General features: G+C 41.3%; 2 protein-coding genes across 4 annotated transcripts in view; one reads left to right on the forward strand and one right to left on the reverse strand.

Annotated features, from left to right (window-relative positions):
• LOC144888256 (mitogen-activated protein kinase kinase kinase 1-like) overlaps window positions 1-1,772 on the forward strand; it is a 50,455-nt gene extending 48,683 nt beyond the window's left edge. For both annotated transcript variants that reach the window (XM_078771629.1, XM_078771630.1), the window contains exon 9: window positions 1,227-1,772. In XM_078771629.1, coding sequence (XP_078627755.1) covers window positions 1,227-1,373 — 147 coding nt within the window. In that variant the 3' untranslated portion in view covers window positions 1,374-1,772. The remainder of the gene's footprint in view (window positions 1-1,226) is intronic.
• A 7,658-nt stretch (window positions 1,773-9,430) lies between these two features.
• The window catches only part of LOC137421278 (HAUS augmin-like complex subunit 4), a 61,822-nt gene continuing 57,376 nt past the window's right edge, over window positions 9,431-13,876 (reverse strand). For both annotated transcript variants that reach the window (XM_078771632.1, XM_078771631.1), the window contains exon 13: window positions 9,431-11,591. The gene's annotated coding sequence lies outside the window, so the exon portion shown is untranslated. The remainder of the gene's footprint in view (window positions 11,592-13,876) is intronic.

The raw sequence follows: 13,876 nt of genomic DNA on the forward strand, positions 1-13,876 counted from the left end.
ACTAAAGAAGACAAAAAAGAAGAAAAAAGAAGAGAACACTCTCAACATTGCACAAGAAGAACACACAGGGACAGAGCCACTCCGAAAAAAAAGGACACTTCTAAAAAAAGAGGACACTCCAAAAAAGGAGGAGATTCTGGAGAGGGACAATCCGAAAAAGAGATTTTTCAAGTTTCCTTTTCGTATTGAGCAATTGTATCGGCGGTCTCATGAGGTGTGTTCGAACATGTCCATTATGCCATGACGGAATAGTGCAGACTTGTACCAAGTTTTCCTGGTCCAAACATAATAAAACCGCATTTTATTACCCTAAGAAAATGTACAAAAATGGTTTAACCATTTAAATGAAGTTAAAAAGTATCCTAAGTCTTAAAATATATCCCTTTGAAAATGCAAAACCAAGAAAATGGTAAAATTCCAGATATTTTTAGATATTTTGAAAATCCGGCAGGACAGAGATTTAATGACGGAAAAGGAAGACATGCCTGGTAAAAACCACCGGACCTATGGTCGCCCTACCTATTTATAATAGGATTATGGTGTCAGCATCCAATCTGACTATGCAAGACAAAATATGGCATTGTTTTTAATGACCTGTATCACCAACACACGTTTTAAGGTAAGATGAGTGCCATCCCTCATTTCACGGGTTCGTGTCCATTAAAGCACACCCTTGGGCAACGAGTGTGGAAATTCAGAAATGTGATGACGGCATTTCCCTGAGTGACCCTTGCTGAGAATTTGACACTGGGTGCACGAGAAGCTGGAATGTACAAGTCGGTAAATTATAGATAATCCATCCCATGAGGCTTCCTTGGTAAGTTTGGATGTGAACGTGGAGCATAAACGGACATAATTGTTCATTTCAGGGCATATTTTGATCAAAAGTATGCATTAAAGAGATACTTTGGGGCCAAACTACAAAATTATGAACTTTTGCACCACAAAATAACGTGAATGTACTGATTAGGCAATAACGCTTGCACACAACTTGAGGCAAGACAATGGAACCTTATTATTCATTGTTATGACTGACAAAGGGTTGTGACAATGGAAATGACAATGGAACAATGTGACAATGGAAAGACAATGGAACCTTATTATTCATCTTTGCTGGGCCTGGGCTATATCCAATTTAACTTTGCATTTATATTGTTATGACTCACAAAGAGTTGTGCTGTCATTTCCCCCCTAATGCTTCTCTCTCTCCTTTATTCCCCTCACAGATTGCAAGTGCATCCCAGCCTCCATCTATCCCTTCTCACCTATCCCCTGGCCTTCGTGACGTCGCTCTACGCACCCTTGAAATTGAGCCACAGGAGCGACCTTCTACCCGAGATCTTCTCAAGCACCCAGTATTTCAGCCCTGGTAGTGCATCGAGATATGACAAAAAAGGATAACTGTTTTAAATAGGGCACCGTGCACTTACTAAGGCCGGTGCCAGTGTGAGCCTTACAGGTTTCAGGCGATGCACGCGCGGACTTGATAATCTGCCATCGCTATTCCTCATGAGGCAGTATATGTAGGACAGCTCACTCAAGTCAAACACAGCAAGGACATTGCCATCCATCTGTCCAATTAGCTAGCAAGACCGTGAGGGTGCCACGTTGGCATATCTCTGGGGAAATAGGCATGGTGTGATGGCGAGGACATTGCACATTGCTTATATGGGAAGGGTGTGTTGATGGGGATTTTAACGGAAAGTGAAAGAACATTCCGAATATTCGATGGCCGGTGAATGGTTCAGGATTAAAACTAATAACGTTGTCGATTGCAGGAAAGTTTTTCTGAAGTAAATGAAACCATGAAAATATAATTCAGTCGGTCATACCGTTCAGTAGTAATGTGCTCAAAGTTACGCTTGAACCCTGAGGAAATCACATCTGACTCGAACTGCTGTTTGCATTGTGAAGTAAGTGGCGGGTTTCAGCCAACTGCACTGTGCTATGATTTGCAAGATTAGGCCTTTGGGCTAGTGGAATGAAGACCTAGTCTTGCTTGTGAAGGCTCGTGCTCTTTTGCTCCGACGAAGGGTTAACGCCCAAAATGTCAGCTTCTCCTTGCTTCCCACGGCGGTTAGCATCCCTTCATCAATGTCCTGTTGCTTCCAACCTTTGGGCTATTAACCGAGCAAAATTTTAACATCCTGTCTGAATATATTGCACAAGTTTAAGTGCAAGAGGGGAGGGAATATCTCTATGCCCACATGACTGATATATCCAACAGCAGGTTCTGCATCTGTAAAAACAAGAAAAAATTGTATATGCACAGGCTTAGTGGGCCAAATGGCTTTTGAATTTAGTTCTCCAGATAGGTTGTTCCTGTCTCAGTTATAATTGCAGAGGAGCCCTCACTCATGGCAGGAACTCATAAGCTAACCAGCGTACCGGCATGCACTGGCCTACTCTTTTCAAAAGGTGTCGTGGGATATTTCACGACCGACAGCGCATGCAAGCAGATGGCACACCTTACTTAACGTCCCTCCTAAGCACTACACACTCATTGATGCAACTTCCTACCAAAAAGCAGCAGACTGACAATTTATAGTCAGATTGGGAATCAAACTCTGACAAGACAACTGAAAGGCGAGTCCGCTATCTGAGCTATCCTGTCAACACCGAGTACTAAAATTGTCCCTTTCATGAAAAGCAGTTTCTCGTTGTTTGCTGTCAATGAGCGCCCTCTTGCGACAGTCTGTGGCAATGGTTTGCTGAAAAATGAAATACTTGAAAGAGGAGACACAATGCAAACCAGGCAGAGAAAGGTTAATGCTCGCAAGGGAATCACAACAGCTGAGATAGAAAGATCTGGAAATGAATATTTTCATCTCAAATGGATAAACTTGATGCAACAGAGTAACGCACAGTGTGCTAGGACGGATTTATTTTAATCATGCTGATTTTTCAGGTGTGCGGTTCAACAGATCGTAATCATGAATTTGGAAATATGGTGAGGTATTTTAATATCCATCGTTGGCGCCATCATTGTCATGCCTTTGTCCACTCAATGAAGGAAGGGATGTCCAAGGTATGAGCTTCATGCCAGTTAACCCACACATTCAGTCATAATGACTAAGGCAAATAGATAAAATCAAGTAACCCACTAGTTTAGTCCCAATGACTAAGGCAATAGATAAAATCAAGTAATCCACACATTTAGTCACAATGACTAAGGAAAATAGATAAAATCAAGTAACCCACACATTTAGTCACAATGACTAAGGAAAATAGATAAAATCAAGTAACACACAAGTTTAGTCATAATGACTAAGGCAAATAGATAAAATCAAGTAACCCACATATTTAGTCACAAAAAAAAAACAAAAAAAAAACCTTTAGAGGCCATTTTTCCCCGCAAGCGGGGGTTGGACTTTTTCGGGGACCGTGGTTGTTGTTGTTTTTTGGTCCCCTTTTTGAAGCAATGTTTTACGGCCGGATGCCCTTCCTGCCGCCAACCCTTTTTGTCGCCTTTTTACGACAAGCAGGGAATTACCAGTGAACTGGTACTCAATTAGCCGACCTCGGAAGGAATGACAGGCTGAGTCAACCCCCTGGCGTTAATTCAGCGATCGGCCGGGATTCGAATCCAGGATCCTTGGATCCTAAGCTGGCACCCTAGCCGCTAGCCCAACACCAGGCTAATCATTTGCCACAATGACTGAGGCAAATAGATAAAATCAAGTAACACACATATTTAGTCACAATGACGAAGGCAAATAGATAAAATCAAGTAACACACATATTTAGTCACAATGACTAAGGCAAATAGATAAAATCAAGTAACCCACACATTTAGTCACAATGACTCAGGCAAATAGTTAGATAAAAGCAAGTACTCACACTCTTCGTGATGGACACTGTGGGATGTTTAACATCAACAAATGAATGCTAGCAGATTGGACGCCTGGTTTAACGTCCATCTGAGTGCTGGCACACACATTTATGAATCACCCTCCCTGTGAAACACCAGGGTGGCAGTTTATAGCTTGGTCACGATTCAAACCCAGACTAGACACCTTTGAGGCGAGTGTGTGTACCTCCAGGCCACCCTGTCAGCCCAAATCAAGTAACAAACCAATCAGCTAATCGATATTATAATAGCCGTAGATGATTCTGTTGGGTGTCTGTCCGGGGTGTGGCTTACTCGGTTTGCAGAGCAGCTCCACCCATAGCTCCACCCATTCTGGGAGTGGCTTCATATAATTATAAACAAATATCCACCATTTTATTAACTCGCATAGCTTTGAGGCCTGTTTTGTAGGCCCGTGGTGTCTTGCTCTCTCCCAGTTTGATTTCAAATCAAATTCGATATATCATTTCATTTTTCACAGTCGCTAACATAGTTTTAGACTCGGTTGAAAAAAAACGGGAAGAAAATACAATGAAAGTTGCCGTTTATAGAACGAAATGAATTCTCAAACGCCTGTAACTTCAAGGCCATTGAGTCTCTCTCACGCCTTTATCTCCAATCTAACTCACCATATGATTTCATTTTTATCGATGGTTTTAGACTCGGTGTCAGCAATAATTGAGAACATTCCACACACGCGGGAAAATGCAGAGATATATTTTTAAAAATCGCGTCATGGTGTATCATACACCGCCCAACATGACACCGACGGCAATGTGTCGATATATATTAAAAATTCGCTTTTGCGTTTTGCTTTTCCGTTAAGATATATTACTTTTTCGTTTGATGACAGTCGTCACAAAAACGTCAACAATGATGCCGACATATATTTCTTCGTTTTTATTTCATTCAACATTATTAGCCGGAAGTAAAATATGTTTCAGGAAATTACTGAGATATTTCTTCGTTTTTTTTATTAGTTATGTGCGCATACACTTTAAATAGGTTTATTTGAAATCTTTAATTTTCCACAAACATTCCACACACGCGGGAAAATGCAGAGATATATTTTCTAAAATCGCGTCATGGTGTATCATACACCGCCCAACATGACACCGACGGCAATGTATCGATATATATTAAAAATTCGCTTTTGCTTTTCCGTTAAGATATATTACTTTTTCGTTTGATGACAGTCGTCACAAAAACGTCAACAATGATGCCGACATATATTTCTTCGTTTTTATTTCATTCAACATGATTAGCCGGAAGTAAAATATGTTTCAGGAAATTTCAGGACGGGGAATTTCTTCGTTTTTTTTATTAGTTATGTGCGCATACACTTTAAATAGGTTTATTTGAAATCTTTAATTTTCCACAATATAATTTACTTGCCATTTATCATTTGATGATTACGAGACAAATTCCTCTTGAGGATCGTGACAATTCATGCGCTGCGTGGAAACTTCTATTTCCAAAATGAATGAGACGATCGATGAAGAACGCAGACTTGAACAGGATGCAGCAAGAAAACGAATGAGACGGGCGAACGAGTCCATCGACGAACGTCAATGCAAACTTGCGGGGTCACCCGTGGGAATCCCACGGGCATGGATGTGTGTGACATTTCGACATATTGAGTTAGATGCTGCACATTCATTTTTACAAAATGGTTACTGGCAAGTCATCAGATCCAGAAATGGTGTAATGAACACAATTTATTTACGCGCAAGCAAGAAAGCAAGACGGCCCGATTTCCGATTCCGACGGGCGAGACGGGCCGATTTGGAGCAAGAAAAAGAACGAGACGGGAGAAAAACGAGAGAAACGAGACGGGGAAAGCCGATTGGAGAGGCGAGTGAGGAGCGATTGGAGAGGCGAGTGAGGAGCGATTGGAGAGGCGAGTGAGGAGCGATTGGAGGGGCGAGTGAGGAGCGATTGGAGAGGCGAGTGACGAGCGATTGGAGAGGCGAGTGAGGAGCGATTGGAGAGGCGAGTGAGGAGCGATTGGAGAGGCGAGTGAGGAGCGATTGGAGAGGCGAGTGAGGAGCGATTGGAGAGGCGAGTGAGGAGCGATTGGAGAGGCGAGTGAGGAGCGATTGGAGAGGCGAGTGAGGAGCGATTGGAGAGGCGAGTGAGGAGGGATTGGAGAGGAGAGGAGTGTGAGGGATTGGAGAGGTGAGGGATTGGAGAGGAGAGGAATGTGAGGGATTGGAGAGGAGAGGAGTGCTAGGTGGAGAGAGGAGAGTGTCAGGTGGAGAGAGGAGAGTGTCAGGTGGAGAGAGGAGAGTGTCAGGTGGAGAGGAGTGAGGGGTCACATATTATGTGAAATAAATAAATTGTGTTCATTACACCATTTCTGGATCTGATGCCTTGCCAGTAACCATTTTGAATGTGCAGCATCTAACTCAATATGTCGAAATGTCCCACGGGTGACCCCACTATATTTCTTCGTTTTTATTTCATTCAACATTATTATCCGGAAGTAAAGGTTCACATGTTCATTTCACGTGTGCAAAAACAAATTCCATTTCACGTGTGCATGGACATGAAACACAGACGGGAAAATGCTGGTATTTCGTTCGAAGCAATTATACACCGCCCAAATAAAATATTTCACCGATACACCGAGCGAATTTCAGCGAATTTCAGCGAATTTCACCGAGTTTCAGGAAATTACCCAGAGATATTTCTTCGTTTTTATTTCATTAGTTACTAGCAGAAGTACTCAGCGTTGCCGGGCGGGGGAGGGGGGAAGGGGGGGGAAGGGGGGAAGGGCCCGTACACTTTAAACATGTATATACATGTGGGATGTGGGATATATACATGTGGGACGTGTGTGTGTGTGTGTGTGTGTGTGTGTGTGTGTGTGTGTGTGTGTGTGCGTGCGCGCGTGCATATGTGTGTGTGTGTGTGTGTGTGTGTGTGCGTGCGTGCATATATGTGTATGTGTATATATATGTCTGTGTGTGTGTGTGTGTCTGTATGTGTATATGTGTGTGTGTGTGTGTGTGTGTGTGTGTGTGGGTGGGTGTACATGTGTGTATGTGTATATATATGTGTGTGTATATGTGTATGTGCATATGTGTATGTGTGTGCATGTGTGTCGGTGTACATGTGTGTGTACACATGTGTATGTGTGTGTATATATGTGTGTATGTGTATATATGTGTGTCTGTATGTGTATATATGTGTGTCTGTATGTGTATATATATGTGTGTGCATGTGTGTGGGTGTACATGTGTGTGTGTATGTGTATATGTGTATGTGTCTGTGTGTGTATATGTGTATGTGTGTGCATGTGTGTGTATCCATATGTGTATGTGTATATGTGTGTATGTGTATATGCATGTGTCGGTGTACATGTGTGTGTACGTGTGCGTGCATGTGTGTGTGTGTGTGTGTGTGTGTGTATGTGTACGTGTGTGTGTGTGTGTGTGTATGTGTACGTGTGTGTGTGTGTGTGTGTGTGTGTGTGTGTGTGTTTGTGTGGGTGTGTGAATAAGAGAGAGACCGAATTGTGAGATACAGAAATGAAAAAACGAGGTGTGTGTGTGTGTGTGTGTGTTATTGTGAAACAGGTGCAGCATCTAACTCAATATGTCGAAATGTCACACACGTCCATGCCCGTGGGATTCCCACGGGTGACCCCACTAGTGTATGTATAAAACGCTTGGTTTGTCGGATTTTTTTTCATCGTCAAATTTAAATGATTAATTATTCCCCGTCACGTGATTCAAGATCGCTTCAATGAATGAATAGTTTCCCTTCATTCCAAACATGCTCATTGTTCGATATTAACCGGGAATTAAATGCCGCATTGAATCATGATCGGTTTCTCCTGGAATGGCCAAAGGAATTCGAATTAACGCAGGATCATAAACGAACAATAAAATAAAGTAAGAAAAAGAGCAGAAATAAAAACGTAATTTTTCATTCTCTTCATCACAGAGACGAGCGTGAAGTCTGTCCGTTTCTGTCCCAATAGGCAATACCTGTGTTCTTTCATGTGTCCACCTGTGCTGTCCGTTTCGTTCAGTCCCTCATCAACTGCCGTTCACATCATCGCAAAGGAAGGATGAGACGGTCTGTTGTTCTGTTGCCGCGCAACGATATCATTAACCACGTGACACCTCAGCTTCACTTCATCACATTATTTAGTATAACCATTTTGACAAGGCTTCATTGTAAAGACTCGATGTTATATTAGACTTTGTGGAAGTTATAAAATATTAATACGACGCGGTTGTGAAAAGGAAACGTGTAATGGGGAAACCAGCCGAGCTTACAGAAATACCGATATACACCTTAATCCTCACGTAATCAAATCATCAAATCGATGGACGGGATTTCCACAAATACACTAAATACGTCACTTGGAACCTTTGTATATGAACACAAATCTTGTAACAAGCCATGTCTTGAACGTTTGTATCGTAGATGAATCCACGACTTTTGTAGGCGTCAAGTTTTAATCTCTTCTTGCAACAATTACAATATATATAACACGAGGTGGGTTGACTCAGCCAATCATACTTCAGAAGTTGACAAAGTGAGCATCACATGATTTGTAATGGGGGCGGGGGGGAATTGCATCAGTAGCACTGAAAAAAAAACTATCCAAAGCACAATATGTGGTCCCTGGGGGTGCTTTGGTTGCCAGGGCGAGGCAGGGGCGGAGCACGGAACCCTGGGGGCGGGGATCCCGGAAGCTCCTTCTTTGTCAGACTTTGGCAAACACAAGCTGGTCTTTCTTGGAAGCGAATTTCATTGTCTGCTTTGCTCCTTTGCAGAGGGGACTGTCAGAACATGTAGAACCACTGATTTAATCACAAGAAAATGGAATACAAAGACAATTGAAGCTTTTTATTTATAAACATTTGTAACTTGGTATACACCACTTGTTTTCAAAGTTTTTTTTGCATGGCTCCCATGTTGCAGATATTTCCTCATGGATATCCCCCATTCCCACCCCAATGCATCTTTGGAACATCAAGAAAACCTGTGCATTCACTTTTCTGCATTAAGATGTTGGGTTCTTCATCAACATACTGTATAAGGGAATCTCAGGATGGCTATTTCTCAGACATTTAAGAGGGCCTGAGTCTTTAATATTGGGGTTTTAAGTTTGAGCCCCTGTCGTGTCGTTTAAATAACACCAGGTGGGTTGACTCAGCCCTGTCATCCTTCCGAGGTAGGCAAAAATGAGTATCCAGATTACTGGTAACAGGGGGCACTGCATCAGCAGAACAGCCACACTTGCAGACAAATGATGCAACCAGCAGCCAGAGGCTGCATACAAAACAACTTTAAAAGATTTCCCAACTCATTTTCACTCCAAACGTCATTTATCATAGTACACCTGGCTACTGATGGACCAATGTGCAGATGCAAAGACCCTTGTGCCTCCAATCAAATTTTGACAAAATTTTTGTATATTATATCCTCCGCAATGGATCCTTTGAACCTGCTGCCAGTCCTGTAAAATCAACTAGCGACACAATCGGGGTGGACCACAAGTACGAGGTACGTCCAAGTGCAGCAAGTACAAAAATAAAATAAAGACCATGTACCACCAGAACACAATGTCATATTTAATTTCTCTGAGAAAACAATGAAATATCTAATGCTGAAGAAGAAACAAACCCATTATACTTCAAACCTCACAAAAGGAAATTGTAAACAATGCTCACATGTTGCCTTTGCAAAACCAGGTGAGAATTGCACACCATCTCTCGTGGCCAAATTAAACAGTGACACAGATGATGGCATTGCATGCACACTTCAGTCTAACATGAATGTAAATGGATTGCAACATACTTTTATATACAAGTACATGCACAAGTTCCAAAAAAAAACGTTGCAAAAAATGTCGGGATAGAATTCCCCCAAAAAACAAGCAAACAAGGTAGGAATGACACCAAAATCATTTTACAGATCGCAATCACATCTTTTGACATTTGTGCATCTCAATCCCACAACAAAATATAATACACAATGACACCAACCCACACTACAAATCTACAACTCCCTCCCACATCGACATCTTCAGACAATTGTTACAAACTACAAAATATGTTGTGATTGCAATCCGTAAGTTGCGGCCCAATAGTTATTTCCTTCGTAAATTACGCACACTGCAGTTACCTTGCAACCCACGGCAGACAATTGCGGCAGAGTTTCCTAGTCTGCTCATGAGTAAATGCCGATTGCCAAACAAGTTTGCTTTCTTTGAAAAACGTTATGGTACCAGTGCAATACCCCAGAGACAATGTCGCTTCCTCACGTTGAAGTCATTGGAATCGCTTCAGCCATCATTTTGCTAGACTGGCTGAAGAAAGAAAAATAAAAGCCCAATTTGGCTGTTTTCCGATCGCCCGACTTGGTACTTTAGCGATGTTTTCTGGCATCATTATCAGTCTTGTAGTCATGAAAAGGCTTGAGAATAAAAAGTATGACTTTTAAATGCGTATGACTTTACTCCAGAGCAGACTTTTCATGGCATCATTTTGTACGCATTTGATGGGGCGGCCATTTTTTTTTACATGCCATCCCCTCCATATAGAGGACTGCCATACCATTTCTCTTTCATGTTTAGACCATATAAACTTCCAATACACACTACATACGGAGGGGAATAAACATAAACTTGGTGGGTACTGATTTTGAAGCTGAAAAAACATTTTTTTACAAGTGCATTATTGTGCAATCAACACAGAATCTGTAAAACTTCAAGGAATCAAGGAAAGATTTAATGCTCACAATTCTTATTCCTGACCGTTTGTGAATATCTTGCTTGCATCAATAACAAAATGGTCATCTAGTGGTCCAATAAGTAGAACATGAGCTTTCCTTTTTGAAGATGTCAGGTTGAACAGCATTCGTGTAACATCTCCTTGGTCCTTTAAATTAAACAATGCAATATCAATCTCGAGAGACTACATAATGTTGCAAATGAGTGAGGTCAGAGGTGGCAGAGATGCAAATATCACAAGTACTAATCATAATTAATGGCTGATTCCTGGGGATTCCAACACAACACAACACATTCCAACACAACACAACACATTCATGCTGATTCCAACACACAAAATAGGAATGTTTTGGGTGGAATGTTTAATAATTAAAAAAACGATACATTTTTTTATAATAAATTTTTCCTCCAAAGATGCTGCTGTACTGCAGTGGTACATTTGCGCTGGAGGGAAAGAGTGGCATATTTCCGCAAAATAAGGGGTACATTGAAGAGAAGTACCAAACATTTGCCTCCCGACATGTGTGAGCAGAAAAAGGCGACTGACTTAGCAAAAGCAATGGCAGAACGCAAATATACACCTTGAATGATCCTCCAATATCAATTTGTGCACTCAGCAATGGACAAAGTCACAACATATCCAGAAGGACAATCTATGACCTGAGTGAGGTGCGACCTATTCTGAGGTGGATTCCTGATTTATTTAGTTATTTTTGACAGGTAAATGTATCTAACCAGTCATGAGTGAATGACACTATTTTACAATCCGTATATTGTATTTAAAATTTCTGACACAATGGTAAAGTTATGCCTCAGGGTCCAAACGATAAGTAAAACGCTTCTTCCAACACAAGCTGGCGAGTATATGCTTCAAAGATCATCTTCCCAAAGGTCTTTCAACACGACGGAGGTGGAGAAGATGTAGTAGAAGAACAAATAAAATCCCGCCAAAATCAAGATGAACACTAATCCAATTGTTAGGTAGTCCTGCATGAAGGGAAAGATGGAGACGTGTCAGTCGCACCAAAGAAAATCACTTTTGTTACTGTGGAAAACAACTTAATAATGGCTGGTTGGTGGTGCACACCGCTCCGAAAGGAAAAGTTTCACAATCATTTTTGAAGGAGCAACAGTCAATGGTGAAAGTTACTTTGGGATGTTGCAGAATACCTTTGTTACTCAACTACGGAGATTGAATCTTTCACACATCATCTTGTACCAGCAAGACGGTGCTCCCTGCCACGACGCTTGAAATGTGCGATAGTTCTTGAAGGAAGCTTTCCCAGCAAAGTGGATAGGTAGAGGTGTGTGGAAGTGAAAAATTAATTATTTGCGTACTTAATTTGTGAACTGAGTGACTTTCTTGAGCCTCAACTGCTTGATTAAGCTTCATGTATATGTAGTTCAGTTTCAATCGTGGAAAGGTCATAAATCTTTCTCAGCTGCAGTCAAACGCGTGTGCAGGTTTCCATTGGCAACCTGCCTGCACGAGTCGTGAGTTTCTTTATCGGCTTTGACTATTACATTCGCAATTAGAGTGACAAAACCGAACGAATAATTTGCTTTCAATTAAATGTCTGCATAACAAATAAATACACACTTTATATAACATATACAGTCACGTGAAAAAGTAAGTACACCCTACGTAAAGTTTTGACTTTTTCAACATATTTCAACATACAGCTATTTGATCTTCATTTCAACAATATTGATAGATAAAGGTGATATAATATAACAAATATCATGAAACATTTATATTTTGTAGTCCATTGTATAATTTAAATAAACATAAATGCAAATGTCGCATGTGGAAATGGTAAGTACACCCATACATTTATCACTACTTCAAACACCTAAAATTAGAATCAGGTGCACCAGCTCAGGTGCAAATGATTAGAATATCTTCAGAGAGGATCTTGGAGGAACCTGTCTTCTTTAAACCTCAGACATATAGTTTGGTTTGCTCTTTGTTGTTGAAGTGTGCGGCATCACCATGCCTAGATCAAAAGAGCTCTCTGAGGCCTTCAGAAAGAAGGTTATAGATGCCTACGAGTCTGGGAAGGGATTAAAAAAGATCTCCAAACAATTTGAAATCAATCATTTCACTGTCCAGAAGATCATCTACAAGTAGAGAAAATTCCAAACAATTGCCAACTTGTTCAGGCCAGGCCGCCCCAGCAAGTTCACCCCGAAAGCAGACCGCAAGATGCTGAATGAAGTCTCTAAGAATCCCAGAATGTCATCACGGGACCTACAGGTAGCTCTTGCCACTGTTGATGTGAAAGTGCACGAGTCTACCATTAGAAAGAGGCTGCACAAATTTGATCTACATGGGAGGTGTGCCAGGAGGAAACCTTTGCTGTCCAGAAAGAACATCAGGGCAAGACTAAAGTTTGCCAATGAACACCAAGGCAAAGACCAGCACTTCTGGAACAATGTGCTCTGGACAGAAGAGTCAAAGGTAGAGCTATTTGGCCACAGTACCAGAAGACATGTTTGGCAAAAACCAAAGACAGCATTTGACCACAAGAACCTGATACCAACTGTAAAGCATGGTGGTGGAAATATTATGGTTTGGGGCAGCTTTTCTGCATCAGGGCCTGGGCAGCTCACCATCATAGAATCCACTATGAATTCTTCATTGTACCAGAGGGTGCTTGAGGATAATGTGAGGCCATCTGTCGGAAAGTTGAAGCTCAACCGGAGGTGGACCTTGCAACATGACAATGACCCTAAACATACCAGTAAATCCACCAAGGAATGGCTGAAAAGAAAGAAATGGAGGGTTCTGGAATGGCAAAGTCAAAGCCCGGATCTAAATCCCATCGAGATGTTGTGGGGGGATTTGAAACGAGCTGTGCATGCAAGAAACCCCTCAAACATCGCACAGCTGAAAGAATTCTGCATGGAGGAGTGGACAAAAATTTCTCCCAGTCGATGTCAGAGTCTGTTAGACAGTTATGAGAAACGCCTACTTGAGGTTGTTTCTCCCAAAGGGGGCAATACCACCTATTAGAGCCAAGGGTGCACTTACTTTTTCCACATGCGACATTTGCATTTATGTTTATTTAAATTATACAATGGACTACAAAATGTAAACGTTTCATGATATTTGTTATATTATATCACCTTTATCTATCAATATTGTTGAAATGAAGATCAAATAGCTGTATGTTGAAATATGTTGAAAAAGTCAAAACTTTACGTGGGGTGTACTTACTTTTTCACGTGACTGTATTTTTTTAAATTTTTTTTTTGTATACAAGATCGAG

The sequence above is a fragment of the Myxine glutinosa genome, chromosome 2 (assembly GCF_964187855.1).
Source record: "Myxine glutinosa chromosome 2, kmMyxGlut1.1, whole genome shotgun sequence".
Classification (NCBI taxonomy): domain Eukaryota; kingdom Metazoa; phylum Chordata; class Myxini; order Myxiniformes; family Myxinidae; genus Myxine; species Myxine glutinosa.